The following is a 26380-nucleotide window of genomic DNA, read 5'->3' as shown; positions in this document are numbered from 1 at the left end:
AGGCTGCCCGGGGGTGCCTGAGTGGCTCAGAGCCTTACGGGTCTGATTCTTGGTTTCCACTAGGGTCAGGATCTCAGAATATTCCGTTTTAGGAGACTGGAAACCCTTGTCCCCTTGTCGGGCTCCCAGCTCAGCGGGGAGTCCGCTTCCCCTCCCCCACCCCGCGCGCGCGCGCGCGCGCGCGCACACACGCACACACACACACACTCTCTCTCTCTCTCCCTAAAATAAATATATTTTTAAAAAGATTTTATTTATTTATTTGACAGAGAAAGACAGCGAAGAGAGGGAACACAAGCAGGGGGCCTGGGAGAGAGAAGCCGGCTTCCCACTGAGCAGCGAGCCTTAACTGGGGCTTGATCCCAGCACGCTGGGATCATGACCTGAGCAGAAGGCCGACGCTTAACGACGGAGACACCCAGGAGCCCCAAAATATTTAAAAAAAAAAAAAAAAAGAGGGGCCCCTGCGTGACTCAGTCGGTTGAAGTGTCTGACTTCAGCTCAGGTCATGATCTCAGGGTCCTGGAACTGGGCCCCAGGTCAGACTCCCTGCTCAGCAGGGAGCCTGCTTCTCCCTGTCCCCCTGCGCCTCCCCCATGAGTGCTCGCCCTCCCTCCCTCTCTAATAAATAAAATCTTAGCCCCCCACCCCAAAAAGTCTGCTCATTTGGAACAATTAGTGGAAGGTCACCGTTTTCACCAAAAAAGTAACCATCACTGCTATAAATAGACTCGACTTGCGTCAAAGCCTAATCATTAAAAGGGGAAAAAAACACACAAAAAACCAAAAAACAAAACCAGACTGCTCTTTGAGGCTTAACTTAATCTTAATTAAATTTATTTAAAAATAACGATAAAACTGTAAGCCTTATAAAAATGCGAGAGCCCACTTCATTCCCACTAATGTGTAAAAATTCACAGCGACGTACAGTTTTAAAGTCTTACACAGTAAAGGCATTGAGATGGGCCATTGCATTATTAACTGCACATGTGGAAGATACAAATGGTTTACTAAATTGTTTTCAATTCATTATATCAAGCTAGGGAAACCATTATGGAAAGGGCAGAAATCGTGTTTGTGGGGAAGAGAGAATGATATTCTAGTTAGCATTTATTTGTGGAGATGACTTTATTTCCAGTACTACCCACGATGCTCATTTGTACAACGGAAGAGTGCTCCAGCACCACTCTCAACTGGATATGCAAACATTCTTACTTGGAACGCTTTTTTTTTTTTTTTTAAAGACTTTATTATTTTTTTAAGTAATCTCTACACCCAACATGGGGCTCCAACTCACAACCTTGAGATGAAGAGTCACAGGCTTTCCGACTGAGCCAGCCACATACCCCTCTTACTTGGAATCCTTAAGATGGTCTTTGCTACTAGAAAAAGGAAGTTGTCACCTTTTTCTTGTTTGTTTGGGGCAGCAGCTGAAGAGTCAGTCAACCATGTCACTTGCCCATTCCCCAAAATTGTACAGAAAGAACCCATCTGCTAATTCTACACCCCTCACCCCCAAACTAGCATCTCACAAGATTATCAACGAGGAGTGTAGATGAACCCCCCAGACAACACACAGGGCCAGCCACCCCAACTTTGCATGCTAATTTTTAATTCCAAGAGCAAAATGCCAAGTGAGTCAAAGAAATGCTTTGCAAGTCAACTTTTTGCAAGTGAGATGGGACTTAAGTCCAGGCTTAAGCAGGAGTTGATCTGGGTGGGGAGTGACTGGTGTATGCTGGCAGGGCAGGGGTCTCTCAGAGGCAGGAGACCTTGCTTCCCTCTTTATTACTGTGGGGAAATGAATTTCAGCTTCATCCAAGAGAGCTTCGGAATCTGCAAGGAAGTGTTATCAGATTTTACCAGGCTGCGGAAGATGCCAACCTTCTTGGAATCATTTCTTCTTTTTCCCCAAATAGCATATTAAGAGTTCAATCCTGATGGTACATATTATCTTTGAGCGCAGATGAATCTTTCCAGCAGCAGCCAAGAGAAGCGCACACTTGTATAATTACACATCACAAGCGCTAGGACCAGCCCCCACCCTGAATTTCTCCAACCAGCACCTAAAAAAGAACATGGCTTTTGAAGGTAAATAACTCTGAAAGAAACTGTATTAGCCAAGTATCTTTTCTCTCACTAAATCTAGGAAACATATGTACCACATTGGGAAAAAACGTAGTCTCGAGACAGTTACTGTATTACACTGCCAAGGTCACACATTCACTCATGCAAGATCTGTGGTCTTTATTTACACAGCAGATGGGAGGAAAAAGATCCAAGAGTCACATTGGCGTTAACCCTCAATAAGTAGTATGATGGGGAGACCTTGTCCCTGACACTGAAAGAGCTAAGGGGAAGGTTTCATTGTTTGTGCAAGCCAGGTGGGCCCCTGGGGGTAGCTGGGAGGGGTCACCAGGGTCCAGCTTAACACCTGCGGCGGGGGGGGGGGGGGGGGGGGGCGATGCCAGAGTCCCCAGCCTCAAAGTGAGGGCAGAAAGAAACTCAGGGAACCGCAACTAAGAAATGCTCTTGGCACGGAACTTAGTCGAGGCCCAGTCTGGAACGGGGCAGTCTGCTAACTAATTTCCAATACGTTCATTCTCAGGTTTCTCAACAACTCCATTTGGAATTACTTTTTTTTTTTTTTTTTTAAGAACGGAGGTATCAAAACTTCCAAGCAAAAGAACTTCATTCACCAGAGCCTTCCCAAACCTTCTCAGCTTCCTTCTAGACTCTGAGGATGCAGGCAATGCCTAGCCTCAACTTCCTCAATGGGTCTTGCCCACCCTGTCTTCATTCTGCCTTTGGCAGAGGCAGGAGTGCGGCTGGCCAGGGTCTGGATTAAGGCTAGAAAGCTGCCGGCCGTTCCTCGTATCTCCTCTGTTCACTGGGCAAATTGGGACCATGACCCCCCCAGGGTCAGTCTTGGTTTGAAAACCCCTGCTGGTAGAGGGTAAGGGGACTGATTTCTAAGTAGGAGGGTTAGTACAGGGAAGGTGGGAGAGGCAGGCAGGGGTCTGCTACGGTTCTCATCCCTGAACCGCTCTTTTCACGGTTCCCTGTGTTGGTGAGTCACTAAAGTGTGAAAACTCCCACCACAGGACGTAGGTGCCAAAGAAGAGAAGATCGGATTTTAAGGGGAACAGCAACGTTCTTGGCTCGATGCTCTTTAGTGATGGAAAGGAAAAAGGACACTGCCATCTCTAGACTCTGGATTCACAGTAGAAAATCATGAGCAGGTTTGGGAATAGGAGTTCTCTTCTTCGGACTGAGGTTCAATAGAAGAACACATTTCTTCGCTCTGGCGACTGGCTTTCTGGAAAACAGGATAAGCACGATGAGGAAGCAGCCATCTGAATCCCGACCCCACCGCTGCCTCGTTGTGTGACCTTAGGCGAGTTCCCTAGTCTCTCTGAGCCCCACATTCTCACCTGTTAAACGAGGCCGCTAATACCCCTCCCAAGATTCTGGGAAGGAGCAAGTGAATTAAACACACGGAAAGCCCTTCAAACAGGGCCTGGCACATATACGCTCAACCAATGTTAGCTACTATTTTATTAAAGAGGCAGGGTCTTCAGGGCACCTGGGTGGCTCAGTTGGTTAAGCCTCCAACACTTGGTTTCGGCTCAGGTCCTTATTTTGGGGTTGGGAGAGGAAGCCCAGTGCTCACAGAGAGTCTGCTAGAGATTCTCTCTCTCCCTCTCCTGCTGCCCCTTCCCCCAACATGTACACGGGCTATCTCTTTCTCTCTCTCAAATAAATAAAATCTTTATATAGACTTAAAAAAGAGGCACTGTCATTTTATGTAGTAGAGTAGAATTGGCATCGTAGGGAAGACCAAGGACTTGGAGGTCAGAGAAAGTGGACTCTGGTACTCACTGACCTTGACGTTGGGCTAATTATTTAACCTCCCTAAACCTCAATTTTCCTGTCCTGTGAATCAGGATAAATATAGCATCTACCTCATAGGTAGCTACTGGTTCTTCTTTTGCTTCACATCAGTGAATCTTACTGTTCTCATCTCAAATGACCTTTTACTTCCTTCTACCCCAGCCAGCCATTCCTACGGCAGGACGCTAGACTCTGTCATTGCCCAAACACGTGGCACGTGTTTTCAATTTCAAACATCTACTCTCCACCTCCCACCTCCCAGGTCATTGGCATATTTAGTCTTAGCGCTACCTGTTTCCATAACCTAATCCTCCAGTCCTACAACCTCCACTACCCCTTTGGCTCAGGTCACGATCCCAGGCTCCTGGGATCGAGCCCCACGTCAGGCTCCCTGCTTGGCAGGGAAGCGTGCTTCTCCCTTTCCTGTTTCCCTGCTTGTGTTCTGCGTCTCACGGTCTCTGCCTCTCTGTCAAATAAATAAATAAAATAAATAAATAAATAAAAACCTTTAATTTAAAAAAGGGGGCTCTGATATTTGCCTTCTATCTGTATGATAATGGGAATGATCAAACAAAGATGAAGAGATCAAATGATCTTGATCATTTGATAATCATTGATTATCCTCGAGGATGAAGATAGCCCCATGGGGAAGGTCACCGAGACCAGAGAAGGACCACGTGGCAGCACGGACATTGTCTGGGAGGAGGGAACACGGTAACATTGAACGGGTCCAAAAGGAGAATGAGGACACAGGTGCACGTCGATTGGCAGGTGTGTTTGTGGGGAGTCAGAAGAGTCCTAATCAGATGACCTCTGTTTTCTCCATCAACTCTGCGGCAAGAGCATCAGCCGAGGGTGCGAATCTGGGGTTGAAAAGTGGGCAAGTATGGCAGTCGTCAGTTTCCTGAGGGCCCAGCTGAAGTTTGAGGTCAGGAGTCGCAAGTACAAACAGCTGGGCGGGGTGATCTTCCCAAGGGCTGTTCGGTTGACGTGAGGCACAGAAGGGAGCCAGCAAGGTTCATGCGGGATGGAGGCTTTGGCAGATGAAGGCAGTGGTCGCGGGGTGGGGGAGAGGTGTGGAGAAAAGTTGCTCAGGGAGGTTTAGGGAGGTTAAGTAACTTGCCTCGGCTAGCAGGAGGGGACTGGGCCCATATCGGAGGGGGACGAGAAGACTCGACCTTCCTTCCTTTGACCAATCTCTCAGATGACCTCTGGTGCCTCACACAGGAGATCTTTCAGAACTACTGATTCCTACTGAAAGTCATCCAGTTCACTCTGGATCCAGTTCACTGGTTATCCAGTTCACTGATAAAGACTCATAAAAAATATACAAATAATCAAACGTCTAGAGGCAATGGAGCTCTGTGCCAAATCTACCAGAAGTGAGAACACGGAATCTGTGCCTTTCCCAAGCTCTCCCGTGGTGCTCACCATCAGCCAAGATCTGGAAACTTGAAGAGTAGGGGCTTTGCTGGGGCGCCTAGAAGTGGCCGCTTTCCCAGTCCCCGTGCCCTGCTGCCTCCCTCTGCCCAAGGCCACAGGGGCCGGACAGCTGACTTGGGACAGTTGGCATAACCAAGTACCCACTCCCCATCTCCCCTCAACTGCTCTCTGCTCCATAAATCCATCCCCTTGACCTTCGCCCAAGGTACTGTTGTTCATGTGCCCGCTTTCCCAGCACTCCCTCCCCTTATTCTAGAACAGTGTCCCGGCCACAGATAGTCAGGGAACCCATAGGCAGTGAAACGATCTTACCAGTTGCCAACTCTCACTGCGGTACACTTGATTGAACTTGGAATTGTTTTTTAGGATTTATGTGTATTGTCATTTATGACTGAAGATGGCTTTAAGATGGAGAGCAAAGAAGCAGCCACCTGCTGCTGTGTGATCTTAGGGCAAGTCCTGTCACCTGTTTGAAACTCTGTCTTCTCATCTACAAAATGAGAATATTCATTCAAACATTATTCCCCGAAGACCTGTTGTGTAAGACACCAAAGATAGGCACATACACAATTCACCAGGGCACTGTGGGCATGGAGCAGGACGGCGGGTGTGGGATCTGGCCCACAGGCCACACCCATACGTGTTGTTGCTGCTATTTTTGGCCTAGGAACAATTTTAGACATCAAGTTTTCAGTAATTCTAAGGCTTAACATTGAAAAACGTACAACCTATTCACAAGTACTTAGAGGAGACTTTATAATCCTGACTTTCATTAATTAATTAATTAATTAATCTCAGGTAGAGATTGATGTGAAGCGTGACTCAGTCACGCTAAAGCTCTTGAACCAGCCCTAAATCCAACTCTTCTCTTGGCCATGGCCAATTAATCACCGACGGTGACTTATGGCTTGTCCGTTGGTCTGTCTTACCCAAGGGCTTCAAACAAAATAATCTGTACCGTGTCAAAGATGTATTTTTACTATTTCCTTCTTCAACGTTCTGTTGTTTCCAGCACTCTCTCAAATATGTATTCCCCTCTGTGCCGGGCTCTGTTGCAGATGCTGGGATGTGGGTACACACCTCTCAGTGCCCTGGCTCTTAAGAAGCTAACATTCTAGTGAGATCTACTACTATGGGCTCCTCACGCCCATAGCCCAGAGCAGCCTGAGGCATACAAGATACCCTCCTCCCCAACGTCACTTTTTTTTTTTTTATTTGACAGACAGAGATCACAAGTAGGCAGAGAGGCAGGCAGAGAGAGAGGGAGGAAGCAGGATCCCTGCCGAGCAGGAAGCCCGATGCGGGGCTTGATCCCAGGACCCTGAGACCATGACCTGAGCCGAAGGCAGAGGCTTTAACCCACTGAGCCATCCAGGCGCCCCTCCAATGTCACTTTTTGATGGCTTACTGCGTGCCAGTCTTACTCTGTGTTCTTGGTGGCTTACTTTTAATGGCATACTGTGGCTAATTAACAATGGAATATAGATCCTAAGCATTTACATGGGGGCACACTATCTTAATCCTCATTTTACAAATAAGCCAGCCGAGGAACGGAGAGGTTAAAGAAACGCGCCCAAGTTTCTGAGACTAGTACATCATGAATCCAGATTAGAACCACATTCCCATTTGGAAGTTCCTACTAACACCACTTTCCAATTGAATGTGGAGCCCAGAGTCCTGGCTTTTAGCCTCAGATGGTATTTTCCTGGGCTGCGGAGTTCCGGGGTGGCCCTCTGTGCTGGGCTGAAAACTCAACATCTGAGGCAAGCAAACTAATCTGCATGAATTCGTTCATTTCGCTGAGTCATCTGGGTTAAATCCTGCCCAGGTAAAAACTCCATAGAGCTGCTCAGATTGCAAAATGAGAAAATGGTAAAAAAAAAAAAAAAAAAAAAAAAAAAGGTCAAGACATTTTGCAAGGCACCAAGTACATGGGCTCTTTGAGACTAAGATGAAACAAACTACAACTATGAAAATACTAAGTAATAGAAATCGGGGTCATACCAGTTGAAGAGCCTGGTTTTCACACTATGAGCTTCTCCTCAAGTTGTGTTCCCAAGCTATAGGGACAAAGTATCAAAGGTAGAACCCCACACCCACTTGCACTTGCAAAGCTGGCATTGCCGGGTCCACCATCTGGGGGAAAATAAGTTTTCTTTTCTAGAAAGGAGGATTCGAAATCTCCAGGGACTCCAAATGCCTGACCCTCAGTTTATTTCTAAAGATTATTTATTTCTTTATTTGAGAGAAAGAGAGAGCGGGAATATGAGCAGGGGCATGGGTAGAGAGGGAGAAGCAGACTCCCCGCTGAGCAAGGAGGCCGATGCGGGACTCGATCTCAGGACCCTGGATTGACTGAGCCACCACCCAGGTGCCCCCCACCCCTCAGCTGATAGACACGGGGCATATTTCCTCTCATCAGATGTTACAAAAACAGAGAAGTTTCTGGTTTTAAGGTACCTTGGGGTCTCATTCCTATCTCGTTCCCAGGCAGCATTCCTGACTTCCCCAACAGATCCTAGACCATCCAGCCCATGAATACAACTAATGTCAGTGTTAGTAGGAGAGCGTGAAGTTCTCGGTAGTCAGACTTGGTGATAAACATTTCAGAATGTGTCTAGAAGTTTCAGAAATAGGATCACGCCTGCTTCATAATTTTGCCATAATGTGCCTGGCGTATAGTAGATGTTCACTAAATATTTGCTGCATCGGGTTTGAACTGTATAGTCATTATGTTTGGGAGGTGAGGATTTGAGCCATCTGTGTTCTAACCAACTGTTGAAACAGGGCTCTGCTGTGTGTATGCACAGACATATATGGAAACACGGCTGGCCTAAGTTTTCCTCTGAATCCAGTAGGAACAGATTTTTGAGAAAGAGTACAGGGGTGGGAATTGTCATGGGCTTCCCAAGCATGACATTTTTATGATTTACTCTTGAAGCCCATTCCGAATCAAACTCTGGAAATGACAAGAGTGGTATTTTAATGGGAAGTTTGTTTTTGACATTAGGCTGGAACACGGTGCCTGACTTCATTAGGCTACGCTGAACAGGCCCTTTATGTACTATATATTTAGTTCCGCATAAAGGCAACTTCTAGCAATTTCTTTCAGGCATGGAACACTACAACTACAGACACGTGTGAAAAGTCGTGCAGAGTTCGGAATGCCAGAGGATGCGGACTTGGCCCCGTGAAACCATCAAATATATATTATTACAAATATTTCATAGGAAAAGCAAAATTTGTAGATTGGGTTGTTCTGTTGGTGAAAGTGTACTTCAGGCCAGTTGTCCCTCAGCCTTTTACAAAGAAGGGAGTCTTGTTTTTTGGGTAGGCATTTGGCATCTAGTAAGCGATGATTAAACATTGGTTGGGTAAGTGAGTGAATGAAGAAGTGAATGAGCCTTAAGGGGGTGGGGGTTAGTTCAGCGGGAGGGGTGGTGCCAGGGCACAGGCGCCCGAGGGAGACTGAACAGGAGGGGCCCAGGGCACAGGCATGAGCCACAGCCAGCCAGGCACGGTGGCGTCTCCAGGCACCCATGGGACCGCCTCTATGGTGGCTTTGAATTTTAATGCTTGGAGCAGATGGCTGGTATAGATTGCCCTTGTTTCTGCCCAGGAAATAGTCATCACGGCCAGTTGCCAACCTGTCTAGAGGATAGAGTTTGAGCCTGTAGGTATGTCAGAGAATTCTGTTTCCCAAGTAGATTATTTGGTGGCTGATGGCGAGGTGGAGGCAGGATCCTAGGATTTTAGGCAACAGCCTAAATCCTTTTTCTAGACTAAGTCCAAGTCCACAGACTGGGGTGACTATTCGGGGCCAACTAACCCTGAATCATTAGTCTACGGAACACTGCAGCAGAACATTCCATCCCTCCGAAGCCCCATGTCTGAAGAGGCAGCGATTAGCCTTGGCACCCCACCTCGTGGCCAACTCGCTCTTGACGACAGCCAATCGAAGGCGGTCCTCCGAGTATCTGGAGGCAATTTCCTTACCGTGGGCTGAGCTGGGAGGCAAGTCGCAGAGCGATCCGGGGCCTCCGGCTACCTGGGCAGAGCTGTAGTCCTCCCACACAGCAGATTCCTGAGGATGGGCGAGGTGTTGGTCTTGCTGGAGGAGACTTAGAAAGGGCTCATATTTCCCATCGGGCTGGGGTTCTAGAACCATGTGCTCACTGGAGTAGGCGTGAGAGTAGCCAGGCTCTGAGCAGCTGGGGCTGCCCAGGAAGGGGTACTGCCACGGCTCGTCAGACGGATCAGAGGGGCTCCCCGCCAGGGGCACTGGGTACTGATCCGGCATCGGGACACTGGGCCCATTCAAGCTGCAGTTGGTGGCACCATAAGCAAAAGATGCTTCTGACTCTGGCTTTGTCCACTGGGAAGAGAAACGCCACTGATTTGGAGGCATGTCACTATCTGGGAAGGAAAGATTTATAAGACATGTTAGGGGCTTATTGTTTTCAAAATGGAAATAGCAGCATTTTTTCTGGTTACTACAGACTCTTTTTTAATGTGAAGAAAATGTAGAAAAAGTAAAAAAAAAAAAAAAAAAAAGAGAGAGAGAGAGAGAGAAAGACCCCCCCAAAACAAAAAAGAAAACAAGCCCCTCTCTTGATTGCAATACCCAGAGACCACCATTGTCTCCCTTTAGGCATACTTCTTTCTGGGATTTGCTTCTATTTAGGTCCACATGTTTTTTTTTTTTTTTTTAAGATTTTATTTATTTATTTGACGGAGAGAGATCACAAGTAGGCAGAGAGGCAGGCAGAGAGAGAGAGGGAAGCAGGCTCCCCGCCAAGCAGAGAGCCTGATGTGGGACTTGATCCCAGGACCCTGAGATCATGACCTGAGCCGAAGGCAGCGGCTTAACCACTGAGCCACCCAGGTGCCCCGGTCCACATGGTTTTCACATCACATAGGATTTTTAAGGCTGCTTTGGCGTCATTAAAATATCACAAATATCCGCCCACGGAAACGAGTAGAGCCCGCAGCAGCACAGTGTTTAGTTAAATTAACAAGACTGTGATGAACATCTTTGCACCCATGTCCAACAAGCCCCTCAAGGAAACTTCTATAAGTAAAATCGCTTGATTAAAAAGGTGATTTGGAAAGGAAGGAAGGAAAGAAGGGAGGGAAAGAAAAGGAAAGGTGTTTGTGTTTGGTTGTTGCTGGTTGGTTTGATTTTATAGCTCGTGGTTTGAATATACCAACTAGAACTTTATAAAGGGTTTAATGCTTGGCCATGTATAAGTCTGGGGGTCAAAACCCCATTTTCTAGAGGGACCAGGGACATGGACCAAATTAGCAAAGCAGATTAGTCAGGGTAAGGAAGTGAGTGCTTTGACCTCTTCCTGCAAAAGCAAAATGCTCGAGGTCAAAGTAGTGACTCAGTTTCTTCTTGCAAGGTTCTTGCGCACTAGCAAGGGGGCATGGAGTCTCTTCTGGTCTCAGAGATACTATTTTCATTGTGCCTAGGGTAGCAGCTGAAACCGAGTTTTCAAAAAGTCTAGGGCAGCTCGTGACATGGATGGATGTTTTCCCCATTCGCAACACCCACTCAGGCAAGAAGGGAGGGGGGACGGAGCGCTGGCAGATGGTGCTTAAAGCCTAGAGCCTCTCATCTATGGAAGATAATGAAGGGGGGCGTGGGCGTGGAGACAAAGGAAGACTGGAGGGCTGGAGAGACTGTCTGGTTCCCTTCCCCCCACCCTCCACCCCACGTGCGCCTCTCCCAGCTCCCCCAGTGTTCCACTTCCCTTGATTTCGTACAAGATAAACGCATCTTGAGTGATCTGCAGTGACACTGAAGCACCTCCCCCCACACACACACCTGCCCTCCCATCATAGCTTGTCGTGTAATCCAGATGAGAGCAAAAGAAGTCCTAACCTACGTGACATGGACATTCTACCCAGCGTTTCACATCACTCGCAATGAGTAAGGAGCGATGGTTGGCCTCTCTTGATGAAACCAAGGGCAGAGAAACATCTTAAGATTTGTTCTTTGGTGATGAATGCTACTTTTGAAAATTGGTACCTGCAGAGCGGTAGCCATGCAGGCCACTGTGCAGCACAAAATGAGCGGTTAAGCTGACTTAGTATAATCACTAGGCATGCTTCACGTTGAGTGAGATAACTGTGCATGCTCTGAGCACAAGTTAGAAACAATGTGTAGCCCCACAAGCGGGCAGTTGCCATCCAAACTGGCCTTACAGATCTCAGATATACGACCTAGAGGCCGAATGCTTGAAATGGACAAGGCAGGGTGCCAGTGGCTTTTGAATATTTAACTGCTTCCTTTCCAGAATTTTCTTTTTTCTTTTCTTTTTTTTAAGCCTTCCAGAATTTTCCGATCAAAACGTTCAGGGGAGTGGGTGGTGTGCCACTGTCCAAGGTTCCACTGGTCACTGCGTGCACCAGAGCACAGCTGGGATGGCGACAGGAAGGAGGCAGCGTCTCACATCCCAAGTTCACAGCAACCGCATGGTGGGCCTTGGATGACTTGAGGAAAGTCATTTTTCCAGAGGAGACTTGGATGTTGGTGCCTTATGGAGTGGAGGCCCTGAATTTTGGGTGGGGGGGGCACTTTTCCCGGCAGCTGTGCTCCCCTACCCTGTGAACCGTGAAAGCATTCTAAGCCACAGCCCTGACTGGCTCAAGGTGGCTGCAGCCGCTGCTAGAAGTGACCTTGGAGACACTTTCTTATCCAAGGTCCCCCCGCTCTTAGTTACCTCCAGAGAAAAGAGGGAGGGAGCCCCAGGGAAGACGGCTGCTTTATCAAACCCCAAACTACATGAATGAATGGAGACCAGTCCAGGAACATTTCAGTTCTGGGACACTCAGAGCAGCCTGGATTTTCCTTTCACGTGGAATAAAAAAGGCTTCCATCCCAAACGCTCCCAGCTCTGAGCATCTAGACCATGCCTCCCAGTCCCATCCTAGCCTTGAGAGAGGGTTGGGGAGGGGCGCCGGGGTAGCTCAGTGGGTTAAAGCCTCTGCTTTCGGCTCAGGTCACGATCTCAGGGTCTTGGGACAGGGAGCCTGCTTCCCCCTCTCTCTCTGCTGGCCTCTCTGTCTACTTGTGATCTCTCTCACTGTCAAATAAAATCTTTAAAAAAAAAAAAAAAGAGAGAGAGAGAGAGTGCTGGGGAAGGGGAGAGTCCAGGGCTGAGCGTAAGAGCCCACAGCCACAGCAGCCCTTGAAGGCTGATGTGGAGGGTTGATGGCATGGAAGAGAATTTTCAGAAGCCACTGCTCCGTGTGTGCCCATTTCCAGGAAATGATACACCAGAGGTGGGTAAGAGCGATTGCAAATCCACAAGAATTTTGTTTACTGAGCACTTATCTTGGGCAGGCACTTGGCTCAGTGCTCTGCCCACCTGAGCTCACGTGATCCTCACAGCAACCCAGCTGACAAAATAAAGACTTGGAGTGGCTAAGGTGACTTGCCCAAGGCCACGCAATGCAGCCAGCAAACGCTCTGCCTGCCTGATTCCAAAACTCATGCCCTTAGCAGCTCTGTCTCCCCAGTATTGCAAAGAAGGCAGTGCGCGCACCGCGTGCTCTCACACACTCCTGCGTCTGGACTGTTTCTGGGGGCAACTGATATGCACCCTTTGATCCAATCATTTCCCTTACAACGATTTAGGGATGTAATCAAGGATGTGTGCAAAAATGTAGCTATGAGGATATTCAAAAGGAGATTTGTAATATAGTGACAAATTGGTAATAATCTGATGTCCAAAAATTATAATAGATTTGGTACATCTATAAAAGATACCCTGGAGCCATTAAAATGATGTTGTAGGGGTGCCTGGGGGGACTCAGTCAGTTAAGCAGCTGCCTTCGGCTCAGATCATGATCTCTGTGTCCTGGGATATTTACATGTATATATACAAGTGTGTATATGTATATATACACACACACACGACTTATGTACAAAATGATGTCATGGTACAAAACTTAGCATGTATGCATAAGCACCGGTGCTTCTGTCCTGAATGCTTGTCTTTGTTTTCTAATTTTCAAAAAAATAACAGTACTTTTGTGATTAAAACATTTTTTTAAATAAAAACTGAGGAAGCCCCTTGACTCATTAGATCAGAGTCACGGTTGTAAAAGACCAATCCGTAACGGCCAGCTTTCCTTCCACCCATCCTTCCTTCTCGTTCTCCTCCCCTTCCTCTTTCTCTGCCTTTAATACAAATCCTGCTTTATGATGAAGGGAAAACCTAGCACCCTGAGAACACTCCCTTCTTGCACCATGACAGTCCAACCTTCGGCTCGTCTGATCTGTACGCACTGACTCTCCCTTCTCTGCCTTCCTGGCTAGTGGCACCGGCCTCTTATTCATTCACCCCAGAAACAAAGAGGATATTGTTTGTATTAGCTGAGGTTGAAACAACACCAGGGACAGAAGGACAGCTTACAGGACACGGTCCTGTGCCGGGGTGCTAGGGCGCCCTGCTGGGTCCCACTCCCTCCTTTATATCGCCTTCCCGGGGTACCCAGGCGTTTGCTGATTATCCAGAGCCTTTTCCTGGGTGGAAATGAAGACGAAACACAGAACACGGGCAGTGTTTGAGAGTGGCTGAGCGCTCAGGATCGGAGTTGAACTGGCTAGCCTCAGTTTTCTTCCCAAGATAATGGGCACAATGGAAATTAAGCAATAGCTGGTGTGAGGATTCAATGAGCGCATCCATGTGGGAGCCCCCAGCAAAGCGCCCCGCACACAAGACGTGCTCCATAATTGTTACCCTTCGCGAAAGTCCTCCGCCTTCTGAAGCTTCTCTGGTTACCTACTCTGAAATCCTCCATGTCCTTTTCAAAGGCAGATAATTCAAAAATGCCTTCAGCCTGCGTTTTCCAAAGTCCAGCCAGTGTGAAATATACATAAGGAAATAAAAAAATAATTTGGATTTGGGGAAAACAGCCAGGAAATTCGATGGCATTTCCTAGCCACATGGGCCCCTGTATTTGGGCTCCACATATTTTGGCTTGACAGAGCACCCTTAGAAAGTGGCCGAGTCGTAACGGGAGCCTGTGAATGGGGGCCTGTTCTGCTGGGCACACGGTTCAGCCAGGGCTGGGCGGCCTGGGGCTGGCCTGCAGGGACTGAGAGGCTGCTAACGGTCAGTAATGAAAGGCCACTTCATGGATTTCCCACCATTTCCGAAGCTGTGGGGCTCTCACAGAACCCGTCTTGTGGGAACCACTGGGGGACGGGCCTTCTTTCACGGGGCCTCCCGTGAGGCAAGAGAACTTACGAGCGATTGACTCTTAACCGTGCTGAGAGGCCTCGAGGAAGACAGGCCTTCCTCTACCCAGTCAGCTGGACCAAACTTTGCCCCACCTGCCCCGCACTCCGTGAGCAAGACATCTTCACCGTCAAGGGAGCCGGGAGATTTTCACAGGGTGAATGCAACCCGGAGACTAAGTGGAGAAGATGGCTGCCTGTCTGTTCGGCCTGGGAAGGTTAGCTTGGGCAAGAAGCAGGGCCACGTCCAAGTTCCCTTCACGCACAGGAACATCACAGAAGAGAATGAAATCAGAAGGCATAGGAAACCATATGGCCGCCACATGGCAGAAGCCCCTAGAAAATGCGTAGGTGTCCAGGAGGGGCCTGTTGCTCTGCGATCTTAGTGCTTTGAATGCAGGCCCCCCTATCGCTCTAGCCACTCAAAAACACATCAAGATTTCCTACGACCACACAACCAGAACGAACACCTACATAGCACTATGTGCTAGTGGACATGCACGATCTCATGGACTCCTCCTATAGTTAAATAATACTCCGCTATAGAGAGCAGGCAGTGGAGGTATGGACAGAGGAAGGGGTGTGCCCTGAGATCACGTCGTTAATAAATGGTGGAGCTGGTTCTAAAGCCACCCGCCCCACTCTCCTCAGTGACTCCATCTACAGCAGACATCTGAATCACGATTTCATTCATTCAGACGATATTTACTGCGCACCTTCCATGTGTCTTGGGAAGTAGCAATTAACGCAGAGGCCCTGCAGGTGATTCAGAGTTTAGACGATGGGAGGAGACAAGAAAGAAAACACGTAAATGGATAATATACTAAAATAAAATAAAATAAAATAAAATAAAATAAAATAAAAATAGTGTAAGAAGACAAAGGGTGATGGGGGGAGGGTGTTTCTGTTTTTTGAACAGATTGTGCAGAGAGGGCCTGGCTGGAGAGGTGACATTCCGATGGAGAGCTGAATGGAGAAAAGGGGAAAGTCATGCAGTTATCTAGGGAAAGAGCATTTCAGGGAAAGGGATGGGGAGCTCCAAAGATCCTGTGGCAGGACTGTACTTGGCATGTTCTACAAATAGTAGGAGACTAGATTGGATGAGATGAGGAGGGGGTGGCTGGATATGAAATCAGAATGAAAACAGGGCCCCATGCAAGACTTTCGATTTGATTCCGGATGAGACAGAAAGCTACTGGAAGGTTCTGAACAGAAGAGATACAGGATGAGACTTTCCTTTTAGTGATACCATTCTGACTATCTTGAGAACAGACAGAAGGGGAGCAAAGATGCAAGCAAGGAGACCAGTCAGGAAGCTACTATAAAAATCCAGGGGTGAGGGCAACTGGGTGGCTCAGAGGGTTAAAGCTGCTGCCTTCGGCTCAGGTCATGATCTCAGGGTCCTGGGATCGAGCCCGGAGTTGGGCTCTCTGCTCAGCAGGGAGGCTGCTTCCCCCTCTTTCTCTCTGTCTGCCTCTCTGCCTACTTGTGATCTCTGTCAAATAAATAAATAAAATCTTAAAAAATATCCAGGGGTGAGATGGCAGCTTCCTGGACCAACATGATAGCAGCAGAGGGGGCAGGCATGGTCAGAGCATGGGTATATTTTGAAGGTAAAACTGACAGAATTTTTCAAAGGACTGAGCATGGCGTAGGGGACGAAGAGAGGAGTTAACCATGACTCCCAGTTAACCGGAAGGATGCAGCTGCCATGTATTCAGATGGGGAGACAGTGGACAGAACAGGTCAAGGAGCGTAAGAGCTCAATCTGAGCCTCGCTGTTGGTGATTCCTAGTAGACATGTGAAGGGATCAAATACGCAGCTGGATAGACAGGACTGAAATGCAGTCTGGGCTGAAGGTAATGCATTTGGAATGGATACAGATGGTACTTAAGACCAAGAGAGAGAAAAGATCCCTTAGGGAGTGAGTGTGGATAGAGAAATTGTCTGCAACCCGAACACTGGGGTCTCCAAATATTTAGAAGCCGAAGAGAAGAGGGCATCCAGTCAAGAAGACTGAAGAGTAGTAACCTGGAGGGAAGGAGGAAAACCAAGAGAATGTGATGTTACGAGATCCAAGTGAGGGAGGTATTTCTTTTTTGTTTCTTTTAAGATTTTACTTATTTATTTGAGAGACAAAGCAAGAGAGAGCATGAGAGAATAGAAGGTCAGAGGGAGAAGCAGACTCCCTGCAGAGCTGGGATCCCGATTCAGGACTCAATCCCAGGACTCTGGGATCATGACCCAAGCCGAAGGCAGCCACTTAACCCACTGAGCCATGCAGGTGCCCAAGGGAGGCATTTCTAAGAGGGAGGAGCCACTCACTGCAGCCAATGTTGCCGACGGATCAAAAAACAAGATGGAGACGGGGAAAGACCATTTGGCAACTGGAGGTCACTGGCTAACCTCAATGAGAGTGGTTAAAGAGTCATAAGGACGAAAGCCTGAGTGGAGTGAGTTCCAAAGACCAAGAGAGGAAGAGGACAGAGTGCGCGTGGGCGCCATTTTTGAGTCTCACTACCAAATGGGGCAAGAGGCCAAGAGTTGGTTTTATTTCAGGCTGGGGTTTATCAGGCAAGCGGGACAGAGGATGTGAGGGACTATAGGTAGATGGCACTTACAAGGGAGCAATTATAATGAATCCAAGCCAGTGTGTTCAGAACTCAGTGAAAGCCACATAACCAAAGTCCATGCCTGTGAAGAGCTTGGGATTCTGAATCTTCCAAGGAGCAGATTAGATCCTCCGAAACCCACTTATCCCGTTTATCAGCTGTTACTACACGTTAATTCCCCCACATGACTCAGTCAGTCGTTGCTGCTCCTGCTCTGAAGTACTCACTACCCTCTTGGACATCACCCCCCACCCTCCAGCCACCCCCATTGTGCCCGTTGCAACTGCAAGCTCTACATCATTTCCTTTAGTGGCCGCTGCTACCACGCCACCTTCCATGTGTTTGCTCAACTCACAAGAGTCTCAGAAAATCATGTCACCTAACGGGAAAAATAATTTCTAAGACACAAGTAAATTCTACAAAGGCGAATATATCGGATATACACACCAACTCCCCATTCAGGCCCAAAGAGTGAAGCTGGAGAGATGGCTCCTGAAAAGAGGTAAGATCATCCCCCACAGGCAGATGCCCCCCACTTGGCATCTTTGTATAAAGCGAACACCCATTTGGAGGCATGTACATACTCCGGTGGCAGCCGGGCATTCAACACGGGTGCTGGGCAACTACAACCGAGAGTTCTTGAAATCAACCAGACCCCGGTCTATTGCACATTTCAAAATGGTGGACGGACTCCCATCCATCTCGCAGGGTGACTTCTCCATGAGGCACAGCAGGTTCAGTACCTAGGGCCCACGGATATTTTTAGGAGCCCATGAAATGTTCTAACATCTTTTAAAATTAGAAGAAAAATGAATATAACAAAACAATGAATACATAAAAAGAATCCAGCCTGAATTAAAGTTGTTTTTATACCACTGCAGTCACAATGTGTCTTTTTTCATAATTGTACTGAGGAAGAGGCCCAGAAGGGTCTAGGGTCTATGAAAGTCCTACTACAGCCCTGCCAGCTTAATTTTATAGTTTTATGCAACCCTGGGTATTGTGATGAGCACTCCTGGACTCATCTTTCTTGAAATAATTGTTTGGAGATGGAAGAATGCTTATTTATTCATTTATTTTAGAGAGAGAAAGTGTGCACAAGTGGAGCAGGGCAGAGGGAGAGCGAGAGAGTCTTAAGCCAACTCCCCGCAGGGCACAGAGCCTGACTTGGGGCTCGTTCTCACGACCCCGAGATCATAATCTGAGCCAAAACGAGGAGTGGGACACTTAACCAACTGAACTACCTAGGTGCCCCGAGAATGCTTATTCTTTATTTTTAAATTACCAAACAATGTGTGCAGTTGACGTCCTAATGCTATTAAGGGCGGGGAGAGAGGTGCTCCTCGAGACTCTTCATGGACCCCTCTGGAGCCCCACCCTCGCTCACTAGGTCATCTGCTATTAGTTGAAGGGAGGCTGGGTGCACCTACAGGGGACATGTGGTAGCAATCATGTCCAGTTGTAGCAATCATAATAATACATAACAAAGGCTGGGACACCTGGGTGGCTCAGTCAGTTAAGCGTCTTCAACTCAGGTCATGATCCTGGGGTCCTGGGATTGAGCCTCCCATCGGGCTCGTGCAGGTGGGGAGCCTGCTTTGCCCCCTGCCTGCCGCTCCCCCTGCTCATGCTTGCATACTCTCTCTCTCAATCTCTGACAAATAAATACATAAATAAAGATCTTTTAAATAAATAAATAAATGACGAAGGCTGATAATAGCAAACAGTCATGGCTCTCTTATTATGTACTAAGCAGTGAACCCAGCATTGAACGCAATTAAGGATATCATGAAACAGGTGACCTAGTTGGATTATGGTGTTGATTTTCACACTAAACCTCCAAGAAATGAGTGCAGTTTCTCACTCACAGTGTGACTTGCCTTCCCAAATACACACACGTCTCAGCGCATCAAAGGCAGGGGAGAATTGGTCTTTCTGTGGTAGCCTTGACCGAGAATTCCAGCCTCCTCCCTCCCAACATGCTCACCATTCCTCAGCATCACGTCTGGGCTCTGGGTTGAGGGGCTCAAGCCCTTGGGGCTCCTGACATTGCGCAGAGCTCTGGAGAAGTGCTCATCCACCACACTGCCGATGTCCCCTTGGAAATAGGTGAAGAGGACACACCGGGGATTCCACTCTGTCTTTATAGGTCTCTGCAGCTGAATACCAGTCTTCTCCATCTCTTCCATGGTGAGCAACGCAGGTAGGCGAGGGACAGCTGCGGATCAAACACAAAACGTCACTGGCACAATTTTTTCCAAGGGGCTTGGCTGTGGTTGGGATGAGAGGCACTTTGGGGGCACTGCCGTGCGATGCGGTGCTGGCCTGGGGACCAGGTGTGGAGCCTTGTCTGACCCGCATTCCAGAACAGGACAGAGCTCTACAAAGCGCCGAAGGGACTCTCAAGAGCCACACGGGAGAATTACGTGGCCACTCAGGTAGAAGAACAGTGGGATGATTAAAAAAAAAAAAAAAAAGGCCATTGAAGACAAAAGAGCAACTTGCCTTTTGGGGAAATGCCTTTCTCCTCTAAAACCAAATGAGCCAAGATTGACCCAGAACTGCATGTAGATGCCCCTGGACAAAGGCCTGCAACCCACCACCCCCCCGCGCCTACCCTCCCCCCACTCTGAGAACTTGACTAAGCAATCCAGTGGGTACTTCACTTTTCATAATAAACACTGCTCTCCATGCCATCCTGACCTTTTGCGGGCGAGAGAATAAAACCCATCAAATTCCCGCACTCATTTGTTGGCTAACCCCCTCCCACCACCCCACCCCACACTAAAAACGGGCAATGGCCAACGACACCAGTCCTCAGGCCTCCAGACAGATTCTGAACCAAATTCAGATCTCAAAGACATTCTCTGTGCTAACATATAGGGCGATATTGGTGAAAAGTTCCTGAACGATTGTCAGATCGCCAACCCCACTGACTGCCACAGCCTCCGCATCTAGAACAGTGCCTGAGACAGAGTGGATGCACGACAGCTGTCTGCCCAGTTGCCTTAAACTTGGCTTCCAACACAGAACCCTAACGGCAGGCTCCTTTGGAGCAGAGTGGGCATTCAAGAGGAGTAGCCTGACCAGAGGTTTCTTTACCTTTGGCCATCCAACCAGACTTGGCAGTGTGCTCTGGCTTAAGGCACCCTAATTCATTCTTGGGAATCTAATGCAACTGTTTAGAGGTTCATAGTCTCTGTTCCTCTCTAGGTCTTGAGGGTGGGGGCCATTTCTTATTCACTTCTCTACCCCTAGCACCTAGCATAAGTTGGTCAGTAAACAATGGCTGAATGCCTGAGTTCCGTGTCATGCAGAGAAAGCACAATGCAAGGTTTTCCCCAGCTGTGTGATTCTGGGGGAAACATGTAGCCTCTCTGGGATTCAGATTCCTCTTGGGTAAAATTAGGAGGTTGGAGAAAGATGAATTCTGCAGCTCAGTCTTTCATGGTCCTGCTAGAAACGTCGGGAAGGAATCTGGCAGCGAGCAGAGGACCCTTCAGAAAAGGTCTTCTTTCAGACTCATTCTGGCCCCAGCCATAGCTGGGTTCTGCTGCTGTCCAGAGAAGCTTCTGCTGAGCACATCACCCTGTTTCCCCTAGTTGACAGCCATGCTAAGCATAACCAGGCACTACCTGAAAAACAAATCCACTGTATCCTTATTCCAAAAAGCATGCAAACAACAACTCTGTTGGGCAGGTTCTTATCAAGTGAAACACATGCTTATTATACGGCCCAGAAATGCTGCTTTTAGGCATATACAACCAAGAGAAACAAAAACATATGTCCCCACAAAGCCTCATTACGTGTGGTTCCCAGCAGCTATTTAAAATAGCCAAAAAAGTGGAAGCAAGCCAAATGCCCATCATCTAGAAGATGAATACACTAGCTATGACATTGTCATATAATAGACTGTCAGTCAGCAATAAAAAGGAACAATCTACACAACAGCAGGGAGAAATCACAAAGACATTATGTTGGATCGCGGGGTGGGGGAAGCCACACACAAAAGACCACATATTACAGGATTCCACTTACGTGCGACAAGCACAAATCCTGTGGGGACAGAGATCAGAACAGTGGCTGGCTGTGGGGTGGAGATGGGGAAGGGGCGTGAGGAACTCCCCGCGGTGTTGGAAATGCCCTACACCTTGAGGAGGGTGAAGGTTATACATGAATGGACACCTCTGTCCAAACTCATCAAGTTGTACGCTCAAGATCTGTGCATTTCACAGAAGGTAAGTGATTCCCCGATGTGAAAAAAACAACATACACACACGCTATATATTCTGATTTTTGGAGCTGTAGAAATAAAAGCAAAGGTGTTATCCTTGAACACAGTCAAAAATCTGCATAACTACGTATACCCTACTGTTGACCGACAACATAAATAGTCATTTGACAGATATTTTGTCCGTCTATGTTTTATACATTGTATTCTTACAACAACACAAGCTAGAGAAAAGAAACGCAAAGAAAATCCTAAGGTAGAAAACATGCATTTACAGCACGACAGTGTAAAAAAATTCACATAAGTGGACCCATGTAGTTCAAACGTCCGGTCAACCGTACTTTATAATATCACTTAAGAGCGGACTTTACTGTAGCACAGTCCTCCAACTTGCAAAAAGACTAGGACTAAATTATTCCAGCTTTTAAAAAGAAAGGGTAATTATGCGAGGTGATGGGCTGCTAATTATCACCATAATGGCAACCATGTTACAATATATAAATTTATCAAATTAGCATGTAACACCTTAAATTTACACAGTCGATTGTCAAATCTATTTCCCAAACATAGTCAAAACAGAAAAAAGAAAGTGGGGGTGTTACAAATTATAAAGTCATGATAAATGTTGGAGCCAGCCTTTCTCCTACGGCTATGGTTTATAAAATCCCGCCTGTGTGCCAGAAGCTCTATGCATATTTTTCCCAATCTTTACAACTGTCAACCCAGATACTATTATCCCCATTTTAGAGAGGAGCAAATCGGGGACCAGAAAGTTAAATGAACTTCCCAAGCCTCACAGCTAGGGCTCTCTGGCTTCGATGTCTGTCCCTTCCCTGCCATTGCTGTCTACCCGGTGGGATTCCAAGAAGCCCTCTATGACCTTCAATGTCCCCATGTATCAAATGTGAAGGCTTGACTTCTGATCTCTAGGGAACCCTGCACCAGCCCATAAGCCAGCCATCAGGCTTGTGGTTGGTTTTCTTCAGGGAAAGCAGACAGAACACCCGTTCAGGCTCAGCACCTCTGTCAGACTCATGGTTTTACTCCTAGAGATGCCAGTGGCCAGTGCTGCAGGCTCAGGCTTGAAATGGCTTGCAAATCTATCTTGGTGGAGTCTCCCTGAAGCTACAAGGAAAGCAGCCGGCCGGACCCTTGGGACATCAGGGCCATGGAGCATGCCCTAGCCTCCTTGGGTAAGGACAACAGAGACCAGGCCACTGGCCACAGCCAGGAAAGGTTAGAGGGGGTGAAAGTCAGAGGCAATGTCTTATCCCCATCCCCTTCAGGGATCAGACCTTAGGCAACCGGGATCCTGATTAGGGTACAAATGCTACCTCTCCCCAAACACAAAGACACACCTCCCAAAGGAGAACCATGGCTTACTTCTCTGGATCTTGCTCACAAGCAATTCTCCAGGCTGCACTGAGACCTCAGCGGAGAGGATATGTCTCTCGGGGATCCTGAGATTCTGAGAACCGTTATTGGCTACAGCCTTTGCAGAAGTGCGTCTACCCGCACCTCTGCAGAAACGTGGACAGTTCCATCCCCAAGTGAGCCTTCTGCGAGGGGGCTCGCAATGCAGGTGTGAATTGGCTGGGGTCTGGCTTAGGAGAAGGGGTGCTGCAAAGCTGGAACGAGGGGAGGGGGGAGATAGCCGCGAGGCAGAGCAGGGGTGGGAGGGAGACTTTCCGGGAGAAAGTGATCATGTCCCAGTCCCTGGCTGATAGGGAAAGCCTCTTGGCACACAAAACCCTCAGGTCAAGGTTTGCCAGTTGCCAGCTGTGCAGTTAGAATAGCACAATTCCACGAGTGCCCCGCAGCTTGCAACCTTTCCCCAACGCGCAAACATTAAGGACACCTAGCACTCCGATTCGACCTCAAAATGATGCCCCAACTTCTGCACAAATATTCTAACATGGAATCCGGTGTCAGCAGTCTGGCCTCAACTCTACCACAGTCTGCCTGCAAGGACACGGTGACCGCCTCGGGCGTGGGGTGGGGTGTGGGAGAGGTGGCCACAGCGATCACTTGGAACGAAAGCCCCAAGGGGACCAGATTGTATCTCGGTGAGCAAAGCATCCCCTTGCCCTGATTCCTGCCCAGCTGACTCCCAATCCCTCCCCGGCCCCCCAGAAATAGCCAGTTTCTCCTACCTTAATTCCCGACCATCGATGGAGACAGCAAGATGCGACAGCTGAGCAAAAGTGAGTAGTGATAATCGGAGTTGCCTGGACCCCCTAGGAGCAGCTCAGTGCTTACGGAACTAGGGCTGGGGATTTTGTACCCTCCCCTCGCTACTTTCTACCCTTCCAGCCTGGGCTATAGGAGGCATTTCCTGCTGGCTATCTATTAAGAATGCAGAAAATGCGCTCCAACAAGCCATTCGGGTTGGGCACCTGGAGGAATGAGGAAAATAGGTAGCTCTTTTTTATTTCTTTCTTTTGCATTTAAAAAAAAAAGCACTTAGTGATATTGTCTCTTAAAGTAGGCACTCAGTTGTTTGCCAGGAACCACACACAGAGTCAATAACGTCTGAAACATCGGTTATGGGACCAGCCTCAGATTGATGACACCTTTACTCTCTCGGGAACCGGGCCAGTCTGGCTAATCACAACTTTCTCCCTCTCTCCCCAGGGGAAGAGAAGGGGATCCCGGACTCCTACAATTCTGGACGTGTCGCGGGCTTCCGTGGGCGCCAGAGGGAGAGTGTGCATCTCTGAATCTGGGACAGAATGAAGCAGTTCAGGGATCACAGCTGGGAGGCTTGGAGCAGGAGGTCCTGACGCTCACCTTGAAAAATCTTCCAGATGACCTCAGGCCGCCTGAGACCCTGGAGCCGTTCTTTGCTTCATTCGTCTCTCCGTTTCAACAACAGTTCCCGAACTTTTAGGAAACATCTACTGTGGGCCCGGCACTGTTCTGGGAGTTCTGTTCTATAGTGAGTGAAACAGACCAAGCCTCTGCCTTCGCGGAAGAAACGTGCACACCGCTTATATGCCTGGGCGGTCGGGGTATGTACAGGTCAGATGATAGGTACAACAAAGAGAAACTGACCCGGAAAATGAGGCAGGGAAGGGGAACATACAGGACCCCCGAGAAAGGCCTTTCTGACAGCGTGACATTTGAGCAAATCTTGTTGATATCTGCTTTCCTGGTAGCCAAAGGAATACCAAAAGCAGGCGGGGGCGCCCACTTGGTCTGTTCTCAGAAGGGCGAGGAGGCCAACACGGCCAAAGAGGAGGGAGGGAGGGACGGGTCTCACGGGCCCTGCTGAGACTTTTTAATTTTAAGACTTTATTTATTTATTTGACAGAGATCACAAGTAGACAGAGAGGCAGGCAGAGATGGGGAAGCAGGCTCCCCGCTGAGCAGAGAGCCCGATGCGGGGCTCGATCCCAGGACCCTGGGATCATGACCTGAGCCGAAAGCAGAGGCTTTAACCCACTGAGCCACCCAGGCGCCCCTCTGCTGAGACTTCTGATTTTTGCTCGCGGTGAAAAGGAAACCCACCGGAGGGTCTGGAGAAACCCATCAACAAATCCCAGAAGGGCTACCTTCAAAATGCATTCCAGCCTGTGCTTTCTCGCCACCTCCCCCAGGCTCACCTGAGTCTGGGCGCCTAACAGGGCTCCCTGCTTCAGTCCATTCACCTCAAGACAGCGCCAGGGATCGTTTTAGAAGACGCAGAGAATCCAGTCATTCCCAACAACTTCTCTTCCCACGTCGGGGCTACAAGGCCCCAAGGGAATGACCTGGCCCCCACTCCATCCGGACTGCACCAGCCTCCCCTTCACTCCTCCACTCCAGCCCCACAGGGCTCCTGGCCGTTCCTCGAATAGGGTCAACAACCTCCTGTCTTCCCCCTCCCATTTCCTCTCCCTGGGGTGCCCATCCCCCACACGCCCTCTCCTCGCATTTACATCTCCGCTGAGCCGGCTGGTCCCAGAGGCCTTCTCCAACTGTCCCACCCTAGTCAGCAGACTCCTGTAGTCCCCGCCCTATTACCCCACTTCCCGATTCTTCGCAGCACTTTTCACTGCTTGACGTCATCTTGTGTGTTTCTTTCTTTCCAGTGTGTCTCCCCTTCTAAAATAATGCCTGGTATACAGTAGAGGGCTGAGTAAACACTTGTTGAATGGAAAGAATGAATGAGTGGCCGGGGAGAGAAATTATTCAATCACACAATTAAACGTACACCGGCAAGGCTAGTAAGTCCGTGTCTGGTACTAGAAGAGACTCTGATAAGAAGCCCTGAGTTCATCAGGGAAGACTGGCTTCCCTGTGGGAATAATGCTGGGCCCGAGGCCTGAGAGGCTGAGAAAGGGTTAACCACACAAAGAGGGGAAATAGCTAGTGCAAAGGCCCTGTGGTGGGAGGGGCCTGGCAAATAGAGTGCTGGGGGAAAGGAAGCAGTGCTGGCGTTGGAGACAGCAGAGGGAGCACTATGTGAGAAATGAGCTAGAAAGTGAGCAGGGGCCAGAGCCAGCAGGCCATATCCAGGAATTTTGTCTTTCTCCTAAGAATAAAAAGAACCCACTAAAGGGCTTGCTGGAGGTCTGCATGGAGGGGGCGTGGGAAAGGGAAGGGGGAGGCAAGTGACCTAAGCAGATGTGTGCTGACGTCATCAGTCTGGTTGTGGTATACAGAAAGGATTGGGGGATCCAATCTCACCCTGGTCTAGGGGAGAGCTGAAGGGAGCAGCATTGGGCGTTGGGGAAGGAAGGGGGTGGATATAGAGAGAAGTTTCGGTGCTGAATCCGATCTAGGGGATGAGGGGTACCAAGGTTAATGCTGGTTTGAGGGTTGCATAACTTGATCGATTAGTGCGTCTTTCACCGAGCTATGAAACATTGTGAGAGAGTTCCTTCTTCAGGAGAGAGTGTTGATTTCAAGGCATCTTTGAGCCATCTAAGAAGACATGACAGCAGTCAGTGAGTGGAGAGAGA

The 26380-nt window shown here is 48.5% G+C and overlaps 1 protein-coding gene across 3 annotated transcripts; it reads right to left on the bottom strand.

Moving 5' to 3' along the window:
- Positions 1 to 2232: 2232 nt before the first annotated feature.
- Positions 2233 to 25380, bottom strand: VGLL1 (vestigial like family member 1). Of its 3 annotated transcripts, XM_059158076.1 has the most exons (5): positions 25040 to 25380; positions 24225 to 24367; positions 19191 to 19421; positions 9334 to 9753; positions 2233 to 3319 (listed from the first exon to the last, which is right to left on the bottom strand). In XM_059158076.1, exons 3-5 carry the CDS (start codon positions 19390 to 19392, stop codon positions 3279 to 3281), a joined length of 663 nt encoding a protein of 220 aa, XP_059014059.1. In that variant the 5' UTR covers positions 19393 to 19421; positions 24225 to 24367; positions 25040 to 25380; the 3' UTR covers positions 2233 to 3278. The 3 variants fall into 3 exon arrangements, with proteins under 3 accessions (XP_059014059.1, XP_059014060.1, XP_059014058.1); XM_059158077.1 differs by lacking the exon at positions 24225 to 24367; XM_059158075.1 differs by lacking the exons at positions 24225 to 24367; positions 25040 to 25380 and adding an exon at positions 23588 to 23792.
- Between the last annotated feature and the right edge of the window lie 1000 nt (positions 25381 to 26380).

The sequence above is a fragment of the Mustela lutreola genome, chromosome X (assembly GCF_030435805.1).
Source record: "Mustela lutreola isolate mMusLut2 chromosome X, mMusLut2.pri, whole genome shotgun sequence".
Taxonomy (NCBI): Eukaryota; Metazoa; Chordata; class Mammalia; order Carnivora; family Mustelidae; genus Mustela; species Mustela lutreola.
The sequence above is the reverse complement of the archived record's forward strand: the minus strand, read 5'-3'. Positions and strand labels throughout refer to the sequence as shown.